This window comes from Heterocephalus glaber, unplaced genomic scaffold, assembly GCF_053883595.1.
Source record: "Heterocephalus glaber isolate CG9 unplaced genomic scaffold, H.glaber_assembly_v1.0 deba00000331, whole genome shotgun sequence".
Lineage (NCBI taxonomy): Eukaryota > Metazoa > Chordata > Mammalia > Rodentia > Bathyergidae > Heterocephalus > Heterocephalus glaber.
The window spans coordinates 394,986-416,766 of NW_028258142.1; the positions used below are offsets into that span (position 1 = coordinate 394,986).

The 21,781-nt window shown below is 40.3% G+C and overlaps 1 protein-coding gene and 1 pseudogene across 2 annotated transcripts in view; one reads left to right on the top strand and one right to left on the bottom strand.

Annotated features, from left to right (window-relative positions):
- The window catches only part of Hsbp1l1 (heat shock factor binding protein 1 like 1), a 36,254-nt gene that overhangs the window by 6,264 nt on the left and 8,209 nt on the right, over positions 1-21,781 (bottom strand). The window contains exon 4 of one of the 2 annotated variants that reach the window (XM_021242130.2): positions 13,676-13,856. The exons of the other annotated variant lie outside the window; for it this stretch is intronic. Within the exon in view, the coding sequence (XP_021097789.1) occupies positions 13,809-13,856 (48 nt within the window). The 3' untranslated portion in view covers positions 13,676-13,808. Of the gene's footprint in view, positions 1-13,675; positions 13,857-21,781 lie in introns of those variants that run through there. 2 annotated transcript variants of the gene reach the window in all.
- On the top strand, positions 8,518-9,966 carry LOC101718071 (TAF5-like RNA polymerase II p300/CBP-associated factor-associated factor 65 kDa subunit 5L pseudogene; annotated as a pseudogene).

The following is a 21,781-nucleotide window of genomic DNA, read 5'->3' on the forward strand; positions in this document are numbered from 1 at the left end:
GTTCTTCAGAGCTAGGATGTTATCTATAATGGAGTTAAAGATCAAAGGAGCTATATAACTTTCACTTTAAACAACAAAAGCAGTGGGCTAAGGCGTGCTTTTCAAGGGATACACTACCTATTTTGCTTCCACAACTACTTTAGTAGCTAATCTACTAAACTTTAAAACTTTTCCCTATCACTACAAGTGCATTTTTTTTTTTTTTTTTTTTTTGGTACCAGGGATCAAATTCGGGTCCTTGGCTTATGAGGCAGGCAGCAGAACCACTGAGCTAAATCCCTGACCCCTACAAGTGCATTTTAAATGGATTTAAAATTCATAAGCAGCACCTAGCATACAAGAAGCCCCCAGTTCAATCCCCAGCACTGAAAAAAAGTCAAATGCAAATCTATCATCACTATCATTAGTTTTCCCTTTTATGAAATAGAATAAAGCCATATCACAGTGTTATGAGAGCCTGGTGAAAAAAAATCTGTTCCTCTTATGTCCCTGATATTTCTCTGAAGAAGGGAAAACAGCTAGAAAGCACATGTGCAGATGCTCAGCACAACAGTTTGTGAAGGAGATGCAATCAGAACCACGGTGAGACATCACTTCGCACCATGAGGATGCTAGTTTCAGAATGTCACACCAGCAAGGATTGGTGAAGATGTGGAAAGATTGGAGACCTTACAAACTGCTAGCAGGGATACAAAGTGATATGGCCACTGTGAAAAGTAAGCAAGCACATACTAAAAAAGATAAACATGGTGTTGCCACTCAACCCGGCAATACTATCCCTAGGTATCTAACCCAAGAGACCTGAACAAAGGTCCACACGGAAACCGCAGAATGGTTATTCACAGTAGCCACAATGTGGAAACCAAATGTTTCCAGTCAATGGATGACTGGATAACAGAATGCTATATCCATACAGTGGAATATTCTGTTATTTAAAACATGAAGTGCTGATTCATACTACAATATGGATGAACCTTGAAAGCACGACTGAGAGGCCAGCCACTGCATGGTGTGTGGTCCTGTGAATATAAAATGTACCCACCAGCCAAGCTCATACATATAGTGCATTGGTGGTAGCTTAATCCTGGTAGGAGTAATGGGAAGGGGATAGCAAATGGGGGCAGGATTTCCTTTGAGATAAATGTCTTCTAAAATTGTGATGGTTGCGTAACATATGTCTCTTTTTGGTGGGGCTTTTTTTTTTTTTTGAGTGTCTTGCTATGTAGTTCTGGCCTTCAACTCACTATGTAGCCTAGGCTGGCTTTGAACTTGAAGTGATCCTCCTGCCTCAGCCTCCCAAGTGCTGGGATTATAGGTGTGCAGCACCATGCCTGGCTAAAATCATTTAGTTTTGTACTTTGAATTGTGTGATACATGATTTACTTCTCTTGCTGATAACAGCTTTATTAACCATTACAAGAAAAATATTAGCAGTAAGTTTACGTTCCATCTTTATGAGTTTATTAAGTACTTACTGTGAGTGTGTGGCATATTACATTAGTCTGCTTGGACTGCCGTAACAAAAGCCTACATTCTGGATGGCTTAAACAACAGAAATTTATTTTCTCATTTTTCTGGAATCTAGAAGTACAAGCCAGTTTGGTTGCAGAGCTGTGGTCTGGCTAGTAGAGGGCAGCCTTCTTCCTCTGTCCTCATGCTCATTCCTTGGTGTGCACACAGAACAAGTGACCTCCTGGTCTTACAAGGACTCTAGCCCTACTGGATCAGGACCCAACTTTAGGACTTCATTTAGCCTTAATTCCTGAGAGGCGCCATCTCCAGATAAAGCAACACAGGTTAATATGTGAATTTGGGGGGACATAAACAGATATCGAGGTTGTAGTAAATTCACTGACACTTGATTTTGTAGTATTAGGAATTGAACTGAGGTCCTCATGCATGCTAGGCAACTACCACTGAGCTAAATCTCCAGCTCTTATTTATTTTTAATTTTTTTTATTTGTGTGTGTGTGTGTGTTACTAGGGATTGAAGCCAGGGGCTTGTGCATGGTAGACAAGTGCTCTATCAGTACATCCCAGATGCCCCACCCTGCTTTGGGGGTGGGTGAGTAGGTTAGTCTTGAACTCACTGTGTAACCCAGGCTGGCCTTGAACTTGCAGTAATCCTCCTGCCTCAGCCTCCCAAGTGCTGAGATGACAGGCCTGCACAACCTCACCTAGCTCCCTGCCCTTTTAATGTTATAGTTGGAGACAAGGTCTCACCAAAGTATCCAGGCTGGGCTTGAACTTGAGATCTGGCAGTTTCCTGAGTAGCTGGGATTGTAGGCATGTGTCACCATGCCTGGCTCACACTTGATTTCACTTGCAATCTTTTTCACTGGTGCTTTGTGACTATGTAGTTAAATTTATGAATTGACAATGTGTCCCAAGTTTCTCTCTTTTTATATGTATTATATATATACCTGTTGTCTTCCTAGCCCTGAGCTAAGTGCTGTACTTCGCTTTGCAAGCAATTTTCACAAATCCTTCCAATCACCTACCAAATCTATTTCTCTTTTTTTAAATGAGGTCCACTTTGTTGCCTGGGCTGATCTCAAACTTCTGGGTTCAAGTGATCCTCTGGCCATAACCTCTCAAGTAGCTGGGACTGAGGTAGGATCTGAGGTGGGATAGAAGAAATAAAGATAGGAGACAAAGAAAACTATTTTGTTTTGTTTTGTTTTTTGTTTTTAGAAAACTAGTTTTAAAACTGTACTTTTAAAAAACCCTGCAGCTTTGGGACAAAAAGTTACAATGCTTTATTTTCTCTTTCTAGGAAACTCAAAAATTCCTGAGTCTTTTTGATTGATTTGTTGGTACTGGGAGCCCTCATCTTAATCCATGAACCTGAGGGTGCATCAAGGAGGAATTCATGACAGAGATGTAATAGAACCTTGACCACTGGGTCCACTTCTAAGGGTCACACAGAGCAAAATCCCCACTGTGAGATGCTGCTCCCCACATTCCCACTGGAGAATGAGCCACAGGACCTAACTCCTGCAGGGAGTAGCTCAGATTCTAAGCTACTTTTAAGCAGCTCAGATTCACTCTGTGAAGACAGTGACAATCCACCTGAGTGTACAGGGCCTGGGGGCACTGGGACTTACCAGACATGCACCTGCACGGTCTCAGATGTGTGGATCCCCAACAGCTCTCCCATTCTGTGCAATAGCAACAGGGAAAGAGGTTCCTCCTTTTGTATTTTTGAACCAACCAGAAAGAGACAGGTAATATAATACTTCTAGGCCTCTTGGCTGGACAATTAGATTGCGGAGCTAGAACAGCACAGCTCTTGTGCATCAAAACATGACTGCAGTCAGGAAGGAGAACTGAGTAAGAGCAAAACCAGCTTCCCACATAGACAGCCTGCCAGCCTCAAGTCCAAAGCAACAGCGAGGAGCTTTCAGTGATCAGGAATAACATAAATATGTTCCACATCTCCAAACCCCAAGGCCCTTCCGGACAGTTCAGACGAGCAGTTTCCCTCCTGCCCCAGGGTCCAGCCACCACATGGCACTAAGCATCGTGAGGCTTATCCAGACTCAGTATATCTCTGCAGGCTGCTTGTTTGTATTCTTTAAAATGTTCTTCATAGTAAAGCAGGAAACAGTAGTTGTTTCCCTGTGTTCTGTGAGCTGCCCTAGCTAATACATTACATCTGTGGATGGTCTGTGGGAACCCACTGGTAGCTTCTCAATGAGAAGTTCCAGAGACCTGGACTTGGGGCTGGGTGTGAAGCAGGACCATTTTAGGACTGAGCCCTTAGCCTGTGGGATCTGACGCTGCTTCCAGGTAAGTGATAGCAGAACTGACTTGGAACAAAGGCATCTAACTGTTGCTTGCGGGCAGGCAGGGAGAAATATCCACATGTTACGGGATCACGGAGTCTCCTGTGTTGATTGTGGTGTGAGAACAAGGAAAAGTGGTTTGGTTTATTTCTACTCAATGGCTTCTGTTAGGATTTATATCTAGATGTCCCCCAAGAGGCTCAGGTAGATTATGGGGGCTTATAGCTGACTTGCGGTTAGGAGGCGGGGCCTGGTCTGAAAAGCAAGGGCAGATATGCTTACTCTTTATCTGTCCATTAAACTTTGAAACCTAGGCCCCACCAAAATAGTCTGGCAATAAAATGACACAATTGGGATAGGATTGGCAAGGTAGAAGCAAAATCTTTATATGTAGATGAAGTGATCATCTGCAGAGAAAATACTAAGAAATCTCTAGGAGCCCCTAGAACTTGTATTTGAATTTAGCAGGATTAGAAAACACAAGGTATATATAAAAATTCAGGTCTGGGTATACTTGCTATAAATGAAAAATTGGATATTGAAATTTAAAAGTTATGTAGAATACAAAGGACTGAGAAAAGTTAAAAAACTGTTGGAAGATGTTTAGTACCTAATTTTAAGACTTCTTCTAAAGCTACAGTAATCAAGGCAGTGTTGGTGTAAGGAAAGACATATAGATCATTTGAATAAAACAGAGAATCTAGAAATGTAACCACACATATATGGTCCACTGAGTTTTGAAAGATTATTTAACATTAGCATTTTATAGAATATAAACTCAATTCAAGAGCCGAGGAAGAGAGAGTGTTTTCAGCAAACGACACTAGAACACCTGGTATCCCTATATAAAAAATTAACCTCAACCCTTTATTTCCATACATGAAAATAACTTGAAGGGATCTATGAACCTAAATAAGAAAGCCTAAAGTATAAAACTTTAAGAAGAGATTATAAGGGAAAATGTTTATGAATTCAGGGTAGGCAAGAACTACCTAGGATACAAAAGACATGATGTATAAAAGAAAAAAATTGATAAATGAGATTCCATCAAAATTTAGAACTTTAAATGACATCATTACAATGAAAAGTAGTCCTTAAAGAGACCATATTTACAATGCATATAACCTATCACCAGAACATATAAAGAACTCTTACAGCTCATTAATAGACAACCCAATTAAAAAGTAGACATAAGAAGATGATAAATAGCCAGTATAGCACAAGGAAAGGTGTGCAACTCTAGAATCAGATCAGTACAATAACAAGATTGAATTATATACTCATTAGCTAGATGAAGTTAACAGTTTTAAAAACCTTGTCATGACTTTTTCTTTTTGTTGGATTCTCCCCCTTTGCGTTTAATTTGTCACACCCAATGGATTCCTTCTGCAGGGTTTCCTGGGGTTGTGATCCTCATTGTCTTTTCCTAGGGTATTGTCTAAAATGTTTTGGAGTGCCAGTTTGATATTCATGAAGTTCCTGAGGTGCTCTTTATCATGAAAGTATCTTATTTCTCCATCAATTTTGAAAGATAGTTTTGCAGGGCACATCAATCTGGGTTGGAGGCTGTTTTCCTTTAGGGCTTGAAATACATCACTCCAAGCCCTTCTTGCCTTGAGAGTTTGTGTTGTGATTCTGATGGGCTTTTCTTTTTGTGTGATTTGTTTTTCTCTCACTGCTTGTAGAATTTTGTTCTTCTGTTGGATTTCTGGAATCCTATTATATGCCTATGTGTAGATTTTTTTTTTTTGATCAAGGCTAGCTGGATTCCTATATGCCTCACTTATCTGTATGTCAAGTTCTTTTCCCCTCCTTGGGAAGTTTTCTGCCATCACTTCTGTGAACAGTTTTTTTATATCATCTGTACTCTCTCCTCTTTCTGCATTGACTCCAATCAGTCTTATGTTATTCCTCTTTGCATCGTCTAGCAGATGCTGGATTGATTTCTTGTGTTCCTTTACAATTTTCAAGCAATTTTTCTTCTCCTGGTCACTAATTGCAATCTTTTCTTCTATATCTGAAATTCTATCCTCACATTGGTTCATTCTGCTCTGCAGACTTTCAATGGAGTTTTTAATCTCCTGAAAATCTGTTTGCATCTGTTTTATGGATTCCATATATTCCTATGTTGGGATTCCATCATGGTCCTCAGATCCTCTATTTTTTTATCTGTGTCCTCTCTAGATTTATTAATCATGTCTTGCACCATGAGCACAATCTTTGCTGTTATCTGAGTAATTATTTCTGATTTCATTTTTCCCAAATCCTCTTTTGTTGCCAGTTCAGAGAGTCCAGGTGGTTGAGTATCAGATTGTTCCATCTTGTTTCCCTTTGGAAATCCAAATCCTCTTTTGTTGCCAGTTCAGAGAGTCCAGGTGGTTGAGTGTCAGATTGTTCCATCTTGTTTCCCTTTGGGGTTGCTGTATGTGATCCCGAAGTCTGTTTTTGAGGCTTGTTTACATGTCTTCTCATTTCCACGGGGGGCGGGGGGGGGTGTCCTTCTGGCGCCCACAAGGCTCACCTTCTCTGCCCTAAGAGTGTGGGATGGCGGTGGGGGAGCTTCCTTCTGGGTGCTGGGACCAGCTCAGCTTCTCTACCCTAGAAGCTTGGGATAGTGGCAAGGGAGCTTAATTCCGGGTGCTGGGACCGGCTCAGCTTCTCTGCCCTAGGAGCATGGGATGGTGGCGAGGGTGCTTCCTTCCGGGTGCTGGGACTGGCTCACCTTGTCTGCCCTAGGAGCATGGGATGGTGGCAGCGGGGGAGCTTCCTTCTAGGTGCTGGGACGGGCTCACCTTCTCTGCCCTAGGAGCCAGAAGAGTGCTATTTTTAAACTCTTGGAAATTCATTCCTTTGCTCCAGCCTTGAGTAGCTACTGGCCACAGGAGTTGTGCCTATCATCGGACACACAATTACTGCAAAATAAATGTTGCAGCCTTAGAAGGGAACAATCTGATAACCACAGAGGAGTAAAACTCTGGCTCAGATAGTCAAGAGGTAGGGTGCACCAAAATAATAGAAAAAGTAGATCCAACCAAGCAGGAGTGTCCAGATAAGGAACATATTCAGAAAAAACCATTTTGAAATATCAGATTTAAAAGGGGCTAAAGAGCTCTATTAAAGAACAGATTAAGTTCTTCAATAAGATTCATATTTCTTCATATATTTTTGAACTTTTTTTGAGTTTTAAAAATAATCTTTATTTTTTTAAAGTTAATATATGCATTACAGGAAACAAAAACATAAAACACAAAGAACAAAATCATTCCCAATCATAAGCAGCTTAGTTGGATATGTTCTTCTAGGTCCTGTGTGCACATACACTACATGCCATTTTATGTGACTGAGTTTGTACTGTGTGTGTCATGTTTTTCCACACATCATGAATATTCACCAATTCGAAATCCCAAAGCTACCAGAGTATTTTTGTTTGTTTGTTTTTTTGGTACTGGGGATCAAACTCAGGTCCTTGCGCTTGCGCATCAGGTGGCGGAACCACTGAGGTAAATCCCGGCCCTACAAGAGTATTTTTGATGACCAAGAACACACTACAACAACTCAATCTGCTAGAAAAAAAATTGTAATTCTACCTTTGTTGGAAACAAAGTTTTCACTGAAGATAAAAATGGCAGCAGGGCTAGGAATTTAGCTCAGTGGTGCCACCGCCTGCCTCACAAGGTCCTGAGTTCGATCCCCAGTACAAAACAAAGAAAAAGAAATGGCAACAGGCCTCTAGACAGAAGTATTGGCAAAGTTCAAATTACAATACTGCATTTCCTTAATGTTAAATTTAAAATGAGACATAAAGCAACAGAGTACACTGACCCATGCGTCTGTGAGTTATCATATCTCTACTATTAAGAAAGTATGCTCCCACTGAATTATTAACGTATTTCCACAGTATAGCTAGAAGACACACTTTAATTCCTCTCACCAAAATGTAAATCTGAACACTTTGCACACATCTCTCCTTGTATGCTTATTTCTACCCCTCTGCTGCCAGTCTAATGACAAGTCCTAATACTGCTTAGAGGTGCTGTAAAAATTCCAAGTTCAAGAGGCATCTTTTCTATCAATTATAAGCAAAAGATACTTAAATGTTGTCTAATTTAATACCTCTAGTTTTTATCATATGTTTTCCCCTCAGGACATCTATAAAGATTAGATGCTGTGCAGTACAGTATGAACTTTGAACACAATAAGCCCAAGTACTTTACCAGAAATACATACACAGGCCTATGGTTATAATCTAAAATCATCTTTCACATATGGAGATACTAACAAAGAACCCTTACCACCCTCACCCACCTTTTCTCTATTTACCACTTCAGTGACTTTAGTTCAGGACCACATCTAGCTCTATGAGGTGAGTTTAACAAAGGTCACTTCCAGAAGACAATTATTCCTAAAAACTAACAAAAGACATTTATATAGGGATTATTTTGTTACTTCTAAAATAATTTGGACAGTAAGACATCCTTTATTACCCAGGACTATTGACTAAAATGTAGATATAGAACAATGGCAGGGCAATCTGAACTCACTTAACTTCCCTCTGCTTACTTCCCCTCCTTCACCACATGGAGAGCCAACATACTCTCCAAGATATCAAGTTTGACAGTTCCATTCTTTAAATACAACCATTCCTGTGAAGTAAAAAAAAATACTTAAAGCACGTTATATTAGCCCTTGACTTCTTCATGTGTGAAGTTTAAACATCTAGAAAGACTAGATGGCACCTGGCTGTGGCGTCGGCCTCTGTGGCCTAGCCGGCACGCCCCTCTGTCAGGCGGTCCTCGGACGACCGCCCAGAGCCACGGGCATGGTGGGGCGAGGGCCGTGGAGGCCTGGCTAGCGGCAGTGGAGCGAGGCCCTGCAATGGGCAGTGGCAGCGGGAGCGGGAGCCGCCCATGATGTTCAGTCACGAAACGGGTGTGCACCGAGCACGTCCAGATGGCAGTATCCTGATACCTCAAGTGCTGGCAGTACGTGGATTCAGATAGCCCACTGAAGCAAGGCCTGTGTCTGTCTCAGACTCCTGAGAAGATGGCAGCCAACCTCACAGTCCAGTCAGCATCTGGTAGTGCCAACATAGTGTCTGCTGCCCCTTGCCAACCAGAACCCCAGCAATACGAAGTACAGTTTGGACAACTGCGGAATTTTCTCACTGATTCTGATTCCCAGTACAGCCATGAAGTTATGCCTTTCTCCACCCACTGTTTGTCTACCTCCATCTCAGCCTGGTCCAGAGCAGCCCAAAAAGCACAGTGGAAAGTTTCTATAGCCGCTTCCATGGAATGTTCCTGCAGAATGCAAGCCAGAAGGATGTTATTGAGCAGCTGCAGACAACTCAGACCATCCAGGACATCCTGTCCAATTTCAAGCTTCGTGGATTCCTAGATAACAAGCACATGGTCCCTCTCCAGGAAGACAGCTACAACTACCTGATCCACTACTTCCAAAGTGACAACAGCACTGCCCTGTGCAAGGTCTTCACCTTACATATCCACCTGGATGTGCAGCCTGCCAAAAGAACAGACTACCAGCTCTACGCCAGTGGTGGCTCCTCCCGCAGTGAGAGCAGCGGCCTGGAGCCCTAGGATGTGCCCAGCCCCAATTCTGCAGAATGAGGCCTCACTGGAGGTCTTACGAGAGAGCATCAAATGTGTCAAGGATGGCCCCCCTCCCTCACCACCATCTGCTTCTACGCCTTCTACAACACGGAGCAGCTGCTGAACACTGCAGAAATTGCCCCGATAGCAAGCTGCTTGCTGCTGGGTTTGACAACTCCTGTATAAAACTCTGGAGTCTGCGGTCCAAGAAGTTGAAATCAGAGCCCCACCTTGTAGACACATCACATATCCACTCAGCTTGTGATGCTCTGGAGGAAGAGGAGGATGAGGAGGACAGCGCAGGCACAGAGATGAAGATCCTGCGGGGACACTGTGGACCAGTGTACAGCACACGTTTCCTCGTGAACAGCTCAGGGTTGCTCTCTTGTTCTGAGGACATGTCCATCTGGTACTGGGATCTGGGGAGTTTCACCAACACTGTGCTGTACCAAGGACATGCCTACCCCGTGTGGCACCTGGACATCAGCCCACACAGCCTGTACTTTGCCAGTGGGTCCCACAACCTAGATTATTCATATAAGAATTTGTCTGCTATCATACAGCACTGATAAATAAAATGGCACATATAGCAATGGTTGTAATCTGAGGTATCTTCTAAACATGACCATTTTGGCCTCACTTCTTTCTCTGACTTCAACCTAGTAGACAAATATAGGAATATGTAATGTTAGAGATGGCTAAACACAAAATTCATTTACAGAGGACAACCTTTTCTGTGTATTTCAGCACCAAATGTATGAAATGTGCTAACTTTACTACTTTGTCATACACTGGCAACCTTTTTAACATTTAGGGCATAGATGTTGCAAAATTTTACTTATTTGTCCACTACATACACAACAAAACAAAACCTACAAAACATAAAGAAAAATGATGTCTCAAAATATTCAAGTACAAACTCACTAACATAATACCTTTTGCAATTGCTTCCTTCCTACCTTCTCCAAACCACTGAACAAGTACAGACAGTACCATATTGCTCAATAAGTGGTTTAACCATTCCATTCCCAAAAGACAATATTTCCTATGAACTTTTGCAAAAAGATATTTACAAAGTGATATTTTACTACCTCTACATTTAACATACGTTGGGCACTTCTGAATACCTAGATAAGAGTAGATGTTTCAAGTAAGGACTCAATTTGCCCATTATATTTACTCAGCAGTCTTGATTAAACCACACACATGTAACAAATAGTTGAAAGTATCTTGAAAATGTGAGCATTCTAGTCTAGAACCTTTCCTTTCTCCACTAATCCAGTGGGCTAAAATGCTCAAATATCAGAAGACAATCTTTCCTAGGAATTTTAATACAAAATTTGTTAGTTTACTAACTCTAGTTTTATCAAAACTGGCAACTTCTTTAACATCTGGGAAGACTAGATGTTGTAAAAGCTCTCATACATACCCTACATACACAGCAAAAAGGTCCTTTACATACCCTAAATACACAGCAAAGTAAAAATGCACAGGCATAAAGGACAATGGTTACTTGCCCACTATAAGTGCACTAGCACAGCACTCTGCATTTCCTTCTCTTCTGAGAACCAGTGCATAAACTGTGTACTACTCAGGAAGGGGTTTCCCTACTCCTCCCACAAAATAGTACTTCATGTGAGTTCTAACAAAAGGAAATTTACAAAGTGCATTATTTTACTATTACTACTTTTTAGCATGTATCAGGCACTTGAGAATATCTCAAAACAATAGATACTACAATAAAGTACTTAGCATTGTCAATTATACATATATATGTATAATAATGAGAACTAAAATGCACACAGAAAACAATGGTTACAATATGAACAATGTGTTCTACATGTAACCGGTCTGGTACTGGACCTTGTTTTCTATCTTCTGCTCTGTGACCCCTAACCCACAGAACAAACATAAACAAGTATCACTCCTAGTGTCACTTCTCCAGATGGTCTAAGTGACTTTCAAAAAGTCACTTTCAGAAAACGTTCTTTTATGTCATTTTTTAAAACAAATGGGCATTTCCAAGATGTGGCTTTTATAACTACTTTTCATATGTTGGCAACCTCTTTACATCTGTATGGTCCACATGCAGCAAGTTTTCTTTTAAAAGGTCGGTCTGAAGGTTGAGAGAATCTTTTTTTTTTTTTTTAAGAGTAGGAAGAATTTATTGAGAGAACGGTAGCTTCAGTCTAAGAGAGACAGAAAAGGGACTAGAAAGTGAGTTGCCCAAGAGCAGCTTTTTCATGTTATATACACAGGACTTCTAAAAATGGCCAGTAAATCTTCCCAAAGGGTGGTGGGGATTTCTAATTAGCCAAATGCAGAATGTTACTTTACATTTCTTTCTTTGGCAACCACCCATGGCTTGCCAGTAGTTCCACCCATCCTGGGCCTGGGCTCCCTCACCTTCTAGGGCTGGTGAGGCCTTAATTCATCCTCGTCTCCAGGAAGTGCAGTCTCCTCCAACTGGGACACAGCAGTCACCCCAGGAGCAGGATCTCCACAGTAGCTGAGCTTTCAGAGCCGCCTTCCCTGGCCCTTGATGTAATGGCCTTCTGCTGCAGTCCGGAGGCCACCATTCTCACCATGCCATGCTGCAGGCACTGCAGGGCACCAGGTCCTCAACTGCTGGCAGGAGCTTTGCCTAGGCCAGCAGGGCTGGGCCAGTAGACCCTGCAGTCCAAGGGGTTCTGGCTCCAAGGCCACTGCTGCCATTAGGTCATGGAGGTGGGGTGAGGGATGCTTCCAAAGCCTGGGCCCAGCCAGTGGGCAGTCACAGCAAGGCATCCAAGAGCCTGCAAGAAAAAGGTGCCCCCATCCTTAGGCTGACCCACTGGCATTGGGAGGGCCTGGAGGACCTTGGGGAGGTAGACTTTGTTTCTCACAGCACTCTCTGCTGGAACTCAACATATGAATTGTAGCTATGTTAATATCTTTGTCTTTTAGTACCATATCTGCATCATTGAGTCTGCTTTCTTTTCATGTTTTTCTCAGTAATGAAGGGCACATTTTGGAAGGGCTAGTGGGACTGGGAATCGAAACTTCTTATGGGTGTAAGTTATAGATGTTAGGAAAAGAAGAAACAGAGGTACAAGCTCAACCGGACAATTTTATTTCAGAACAAACCTGAGAGGGTCTGCTCTGGCACCAGAGATCAGACCAGCAACTCTCATACAGGTTATGGGGCCTTTTATAGGGAAGTTCACTGAAAGGGGTTTGTGACTACCTGACAAGAACAAGACTTGAGAGAGCACAAGTGATAATAGTGGCCCAAGGATGAGGCCTGGGAAAGTGCAGGGAATAGTGTCTACTATCAATAGCAGAGCTGATAATGTTATGAGTTCCCAGATGCAACTGTGCTGGGAGTGGGTGGCTTAGAGGGGTCTCTAATCAGAATGATGGTGGTTGAATTCCTTCAATAAGTGCAGCTGCAGACTGCCAGCAGAAGCTAATGCAGTGTTTGCAGATCCCTTTTTATATTTAGCCTAGCATTTTGTTTAAAGTTAGTATTACTCTCTCATATATGTAAATAAGCTGCTAAATGTAGACAAGAAAAGTAATAAATTAATAGATTTAACAATGCTTATATATGCATGTACTGTATGGTTCTATTAATGTTTCTAGAAAATGCAAACTAAGCAGAATAATGATTGCTTAAAAATGTAGAAGGACAGGAAAAAGACAGTAGAAAAGCTCATGGAGAAGCTTTTATCCTCACTGTGATGTTTTTCTTACAGGTGATTACATATATACATGTCAAAACTTACAAAGCTTTATGCTGTTAAAAATAAAAAACAATAATATAATTTAAGATTTAACACATGCAGAATTTGAAATTATGACAAAAACAAGTAAAATGCAGAAGGGGGGGAAGGCAGAGGATGAAGAGGGATGGAGAAGTAAAAATAATTAAGGTGTGGACTTCCAGGAAGATGGTGGAGTGGTGAACAGCAAGGAAACAGCCCCTCTGGGATTTGGTGTCCAGATGCTAGATTATAGCAATGTGAGGAAAAGAAGAAGGGAAGTGAGTCTCCAGAACCTAGCAAGGATGAAGTGAGAACTGAAGCCCACATGGAAGGCGAAAGGAGACTACAGTGAAGAAGGAGGTGACAAGGGGCACTTTCTCCCTGAGCCCTGACTCACTCTGTGGGAAGGGTAACTTGAGCCTGCAGATGCACAGTGACCACCGCTGACCCCAGAGGCCTCCACAGAGAAACACATCAGTGGAACTGAGAAGTGGATGCAGAGGACTGTAGTGTCTGGGGAGTTATTCAGATTAAGACATCCCCCCAGGAGAGGGTAATTGGCCAGTAGGGACCAACTTGGAGAGGGACCAACTGAGTCAGAATTGGAGCACCTACAGGCTGGTTCCATCACAGTGTGGCAGAATAAAGTTCAAGTTGGCAGGAGGTCAAGGAGCCAAGTTCAAGCCAGCAAGAGGCACACAGGGTGTTTCAGGCTGAAAAAAACAAACAAAAGGGTTCACAGCCAGAAACCAGCCCGAGCTTCAGAAATAAAGGGGCAGACTTGCTGAGATTATCCACTACCCCTCCATAAATCTATGGTGCCTTGTTGGGATTAATCAACATGGATCTGGACTCTGCTCATTTTGTTTACCACTGACAGTAGAGACACACCTTAAAGTGGACTTTTTCTCTGTCTTTTATCTTTTCTTATTTTTGTTTGTTTTGTTCTGGATATTTCTTGTTTTTATATAAGTGTGAACATTGTTTCTAGTTTTTTGTTCTTGTTTTGTTCCTGTTTTTATTTCTTCCTTTGCTCTTTCCCTCCTATCCCCTCTAGTTTTCCAAAGTTTGTGTAATCTTCCTTTGTTCTCCAGCCTTGTTTGTAATCTCTTCCTCTTCTTCTCTTTCTCTATTTCTTTCTACCTAACCTCTTTTAAGTTTTCTCCCTGAGGTTAAAATTGCCATACTGAGGTCATATTTACTGTATACAGTTTTCTGGTTTGTTTTAGATTTTGTTATAACCACAAGTCTAGTTCATATGGTTAAACATGGCAAATTAATAGTTACCACAGTTTGTCACTTTCTAGGCTATATTTGGATTTTTTTTTTGGTACCAGGGATTGAACTCAGAACCTTGCACTTGCGAGGCAGGCACAGTGTCACTGAGCTAAATCCCCAGCCCCTCTAGGCTATATTTGATGGTATTGTTCTTGCTGATTGTACTACTTTAACCAAGGTGACATAGTTGTTCTAATTGGTTGTTCTTTCTGGTGTGCCAAAACTGAGATTACCTAAGGGTCATAAACAATACTACAGGCCAGTCCCAAAGAAGTAGGGGCTAGACAAAATAGGCAGCAACTTTTCAACCTCAACAAATTGAAGATGTAGGATCTTGCAACAGACTCAAAACCCAAAAGCCAGCTACACTTGGAAGACATCTCTGAGAAATAGTCATTTCCTAAGGGTTCTAAATACTAGCAATAAAGCTACTAACCATAAGAAATTTATAAGCATCAACCCAGGAATTAAACAGAAAGAAAGAAAGGAAGGAAGGAAGGAAGGAAGGAAGGAAGGAAGGAAGAAAGAAAGAAAGAAAGAAAGGAAGGAAGGAAGGAAGGAAGGAAGGAAGGAAGGAAGAAAGAAAGAGAAAGAAAGAAAGAAAGAAAGAAAGAAAGAAAGAAAGAAAGAAAGAACTTAAACAAGATGCAGCCCCAAACTTCCAGCTCACTAAAGGCAAACTCAGGGGGCATGAGATGGAACAATTTGAAAGCAACCCATCTGGATTCTCTGAAGTGGTAATATTAGAACTAACAAAGCAGATTAATGAGGATCTAGAAAAAAAGCAGAAATAGTTTCTCAGATAACTATAGAGATGATGACCATAATGAAAGCCATGGTTGGTGACTCTAGGGCAGGCACAGATAAAAAAAAATAGAGGAAAATGATGGAAAGCATGAATGTCCCACATAGGAAAGAAAAGGAATCCATGAAACAGATTCAAACAGATATCTAGGAGACCAAAAATTCCATTGAAAGTATATGCAACAGAATGAGACAACATGAGAACAGAATATCAGATATAGAAGACAGGATTGTGGTTAGTGATTATGAAAAGAGAGATTTCTTAAAAATTGCAAAGGACCATGAGAAATCAATCCATCAGGTAGATGATGCAAAGAAGAATAAGATTGATTGGAGTCAATGAAAAAGTATGAGATGGTGCAAACAACATAAAAAACCTGTTCACAGAAGTAATAGCAAAAACCTTCCCAAACAGGGAAAAAGAATTTGACATACAGATAAGTGATGCATCTAGAACTCCAATCGCCCATGATAAAAAAAAACTACATCGAGATATATAATAGTCAATATGGTGGATTAATTAATGGTCAACTTGGAATGTCCAGTTGAACTGAGTCAGCATGGTTCTGGGTGTAGAAGATCCACCTGAGAATTGTTGCCAACAGCAAAAAAGGGAACCTGGGGGAAAATTTTATACTGTTGATTTTCTTGGAGATGCTTGCTATAGCTGGTTTTCCTGATATGAACTTGGGTGTTCTTGTCATCAGAGGAGCTCGGGTCCTTGCTGTCACTGGGGATGACTGCTGTTCTTTTCAGGGGAGCTCTGGTTTACTCCTTGAGCATCACTTCCTGGCTCCAGTGCAGATTCCTCACCCTGGTGGCACAGATCCTTCACTCTGATGGTACAGATTTTCTAGCTTCCACCACTGGCCTTTGGGCCTTCTCAGTGTAGATCCTTGATACAGACTTTCATGAGACATTTCCCTGGGCTCTAAGCCTCTGGCTAGATTCATGGAGGTCATTGTCTTGGGCTCTAGGCCTTTAGCTGGACTTGTGTGGGACACTGCTATGGGATCCAGGCCTTTGCTGGATTCTTCAGGTCTCTAGTGTGTGGACAGATCTCTTGCAGTCCACTGCATTTGACTTTTGGGATGAATATTATAAAATAATACTTTAAATTATGTGTCCTGTATTAAATCTATTCCCTTGCAAACCCTGACTACAATAGTCAAGATTCCAGAACACAAGAACAGAATATTAAAAGCTATTAGAAAAAAGAAACAAATCACCTATAAAGGTAAGCCCATCAAGAATCCAACAGACTTCCCAATACAAACCCTCAAATCAAGGAGTGACTGAAGTATTTCAAGTCCTAAAAGAAAACAACCTCCAACCCAGATTGATGTATCCCACAAAATTGTCTTTCAAAATTGATGCTGAAATAAGATACCTCCATGATGAACACCAAGCCAGCACTCCAAACCATTCTGAAGGATATTCTAGAAAAAAAGCAATGAAGACAACAATTCCAAGAATCCCAATAGAATGAATCCCCCAGGAAAAGCAAATAAATTGAAGGGAAAGAAAGTGAATCAACAACAAGAAAATAGTATGACAAGCACAAGTTAATACCTAACAGTTATAACCATCAATGTGAATGGTCTCAATTTACCAATCAAAAGAAATAAATTGGCAGGATGGATTAAGAAACAAGATTTCCTTTTGTCTGGAACTGCCAAGTTCCAGTAATTTGCCAAAATGATGAACGCAAAGGGAGGGGAACCAGGTAAATGTTCTGTAGGCCTTTAAGAAAACATGGGGTTGTTTCTTTGGCCACATACATGCAAATCTTCAAAAAGGGTGATACTGTAGACATCAAGGAAATGGGTAATGTTCAAAAAACAATGCCACACAAATGTTACCATGGCAAAACTGGAAGAGTCTACAGTATTACCCAGCATGCTATTAGTATTGTTGTAAACAAGCAAATTAAGGGCAAAATACTTGCCAAGAGGATTAATATGTGTATTGAGCATATTAAACAAAGAGTCAAGATAGCTTTCTGAAATGTGTCAAGGAAAATGATCAGAAAAAGAAGGAGGCCAAAGAGAAAGGTACCTGGGTTCAACTGAAGTGCCAACCTGCCCCACTCAAAGAAGCAAACTATGAGAACCAATGGGAAGGAGCCTGAGTTGTTGGAACGTATTCCCTATGAATTCATGGCATAAGCTGAGTATGTAGCTCTGCCATGCAGCACCTAATTAGTGGCTGAGTGCCCTAAGCCCTACTTAAAAATAAAAAATCGGGCCGGGAATTTAGCTCAGTGGTTCCATCACCTGCCTTGCAATCACAAGGTCCCGAGTTCGATCCCTGGTACCAAAAAAATTAAATCAAAAATCAAAAATCATGCTGTGTTGTAAGGATGATTTTCTTAATTGTACAGGTGTGTGGTGCCTTTACGGAGAAACAATTATTTTTAGCAGATTCTCATTGTATGTAGTTAATTGTGTCAGGTCTTTACTCTTCAGTGTTTTTCTTGCTGAAAGATGTGCAAATGTATTCCCAAATACATTTATGAAATATTTATATTGGCTTGAAGATCCTCTAAATCACCATGGGCACAAGATGTATCAAAATAAATGGAAGTCAGTATATGGCATTTCAGTTAAATAAAATTTTTAATGCACCCTATTGTATATTCCATTTAACAATATGCTGCATACAAAAAACACATTTAACTCAAAAAGAAACCCATAGCCTGAAAGTCAGAGGATGGAAAACAATACTCCCTGCAACAAGAAGCCAGAAAAAAGCAGAGGTAGCCATTCTATTTGTAGACAGAGTCAATTTCAAGCCAAAACTTTAAGAGAGACAAAGAAGGTCACTACATCCTTGTAAAGAGAACAAGCCAAGTGGAAGAGATAACTATCATAAATATATATGCACCAAATATATACCAGGAAACCTAAGTATATACAACAAATATTAACGGACATGAAAAATCAAATAAGCACTAATGCAGTTGTAATGGGGGACCTCAATATCCAACTGTTACAAAGAGACAGATAAAAAGAAATCAACAAAGAACTATCAGAACTGAACCAAACTTAGCGTAATGGTAGCTAGCTCTGCATCTCAGTAGCTGTACTGGGGGAATACAGGAGGCAATATTTGTGTTCACCCACTTGGTACAATGAATGGCAAGGTCTATGTACATGTGTCAAAGTATAAACAGGTGAGTGTTACCTACATTATGCACTGCTGTAATCAATGTTTGCAAGAGAAACAGATTTAATGCATGATACAAAAATTTACATGATTAGCTGACAATATCTGCCCAAAGAGTTAAGTGTAGTAGAGTGCAAAAGATCTGTCCACACTCTAGAGATTCCAAAGAATCCAGCCAAAGGCCTGGATCCCATGGCAGTGTCTTGCACGAGTCCATAGTAGGAGGCCAAGGTATCTGTGATGAAAGACTGTAAGGTCTGTGCCAGAAAGCCCAAGAGCTGGTACTAGAGGCTAGAGTGTCTGTGCAGGGAGGCTGGAAGGCTGATGCTGGAAGCTGACGTGTCTGTGCCAGAAGGCAGGAGATGATGCTCATGATGAAGGTGAAGATCAGAACTCCTCCAAAGAAAACAACAGCAGCCATCCCTGGTGAAGGTGAGGATGAGAACTCCTCCAAACAAAATAGCTGAAGCTTCTTTGAGAAATATCAGGATGAAATCTTTCCCTCTCATTCTCCTTTTATACCATTCTGACAATCCTCCTTAAGTGAGTCTTCCATACTGAGAATCATGCTAACTCAATCCCATCATGTTGACCATTAAATAATTAACCACATGTGCTATGTTACATTTTTGTGTATTCATAATTTTGTTATTAAATGTTTTCTTTTGATTTTTATTGTAGAATTAGGCCAATTCAGTACAATAGCACATGAAAATCTGCTTTTACAACTATGGGAAGAGGTTGAAAGTGAGTCACCAGGTGACTTGGCTACTGATGATGACTTGGATCATGTAAATCAAAGAAGTTAGCAAGATGTGATAGATAGAGAAGTGCAGAATGAAGACTTTGATTCAGATGAGTAAGAAAACAGTAATTAAATAAATATTTGAGTCAAAATGCTTACAATATTTCCCAGTCAAAATGCTACAAAATGGTCATGTGTACCTCAATGATCCAATGTGAAACCTAGGTCAGAAAATGTTATTAGGTTCTTACCATAGGTGAAACCTATTAGAAGGAATGCCAACACTGATTCAATGTTGGAACTTGTTCGTACCAAACTGTATGCTACAAGATGTTTTGAAATACACTAATAATGAAATACAAGAAAATATTCTATATGCATCAATAGTAATACTGAAAAATATATTTATCATGACACCTCACTATCTGAACTAAAAGCCTTCATAGTAGAACTTTATCATTCTAATCATCAGAATCAAAAGCACTTATGGAGAAGTAACAGCTATGACATTGAGATTTTTAGAACAATAATGACACTCAAGATATTTGGCTTCCTTTGAAATTGCCTACATTTTGACAAGAAAACCCACCAAGAAAGAAAAAAAATGACAATTGGCTTCTATTTGCTCATTTTTGAAAGCTTTGTTTCAAACTGTCAAGCAATGTATACACTGTCCAAATACACGACAATTGACGAAAACGTGCATCACTTCATGGTTGTTGAAGCTTTGGGCAATGTATGCGAAGTAAACCTTCCCAATATGGTATAAAAATATATGCCCTGGTAGATGTGAAGATATTTTACACCTTGAATTTAGAAATTTATCCTGGAACTCAGCTATCAGGTCTTTATTCATGTAGTAATAAACCACATGGCTTTGGAAACAGATTTGTTGCCCCCATTTCAAGAAGTAATCCAAATGTCACATTCAACTGCTGTTTCACTAGTTACCCGTTGATGTTACGTTTGCTAAAAGAACACCAGTTGACCAGCACAGGAACTATTTGCAAGAATGAAGCCAAGATTCCTAAAAAAATGTTGCAAGTTCACAATAGAGGAATAGTACAATCTTTGGATTTCATAAAGGCATAACAATAGCCTCCTATTTGGTGAAGAAAAAGTAGTATTGATATTTTCAACATTATACCATGATAATAAGAATGATAGTGTAGCTGGGTGTGGTGGTGCACACTTGTAATCCCAGCACTTGGGGAAGAGTGAGACCCCACTGAGGCAGGAGGATCCTGTGAGCTCACGGTCACCCTGTGCTACACAGTTCAAGGCTATCCTGGACTACTTAGCAAGACCCTGTTTCAAAACAAACAAAGATTGACAGTGAATCCATAACAGAAATGAAGCCATAAATAGTCACATTTTACAACAAAATGAAAGGCAGAGTAGATGTTGATGAGCAGCAACTCTGATGTCACTGGAACACAAAGCATTGGCCAATGATTGTATTTTACTTGATCCTAAACATGTCAAGCATAAATAGTTTCTTAGTTTACAAAGAAAGTAACAAGCACAAAATATCACAGAGAAATTTTCTTAGAGGACTGGTACTGGAATTGATAAATCATCAATTACAACAGAGGAAAAACAGTATGTATCTATCCATAGAACTCTGCAAAAGAATTCTGGAGCAGACTGGTGAACAGACAGGTAAAACATCATAAGAACCTTTGAAGAAAACAGGAAGACCAGCAAGATGTCAAGTATGTCCTACCAAAGAAGACAGGAAAACAAAATAGATTTGCTGTCAGTGTGAGACTTGGGCATGGAACATGCTGTTGTCATGTGTGAAGACTGCCTTAAGTATGATAATTGAACCAAAAAGTATTTCTGTGTTAAAATTTTGTTTATATTTTCAATGTAGTTCACAGAGGAATTTATTTTATTTATTTTTATTTTTTCAACCTTGTAAGCAGGTAAACGGTTGATACTGAAAATGTTGATGTTTATTCAGCACTCACATATTAAAAATTTAATATTTTATTTTATTGATATTTTTCTGTAAGTACACATTGTTTTTTAATTTTTTAAATTAATTTTATTGTATTCTTAAAACACTTTAGGTATACAAATATAATAACATTCATCACTGGAAATTTGTACCTTTACATAATATATCTTGGTTCTTATTTTTTCCCCATTCCCCTGCCCTCCCTTCTACCCCTCTACCCTTCCCTATTTACAAAGACTGTTTCCATTTTTTCCTTTTCTCATATTAATTCCATTCCCTTCTTTCCTTTCCCCTCCCACTTCTCCTTCCCCTTTGGACCTTTTCTTCCTATTTCACATTATCTATTATACCTTTTGATCCTTATTTACACTTTCAGTTTCTAATAAAACTCATAAAATTAAAGTTATTAATTTATCAATAGAAACACTTCTAAAAAAAAAATAAACATGGGCACTATATACCCCCAATAATGTGCCTTTCAAAAAATTTGCTGTGATGTTCCGGGGGTGCCCCACCCTGGGTGTGAGTGCTACCCACCCTATGGGTCAAAACTATGATCAACCAATAAGATTACAAGTATAACCGCTTAGGTAATACTGAGCCAATGGGGAAGCAGGTCACATAGCAAGGGTACCTGGAAAGAACAAAAACCTATTTAGGAAGAATTGGATCAGGAGGTC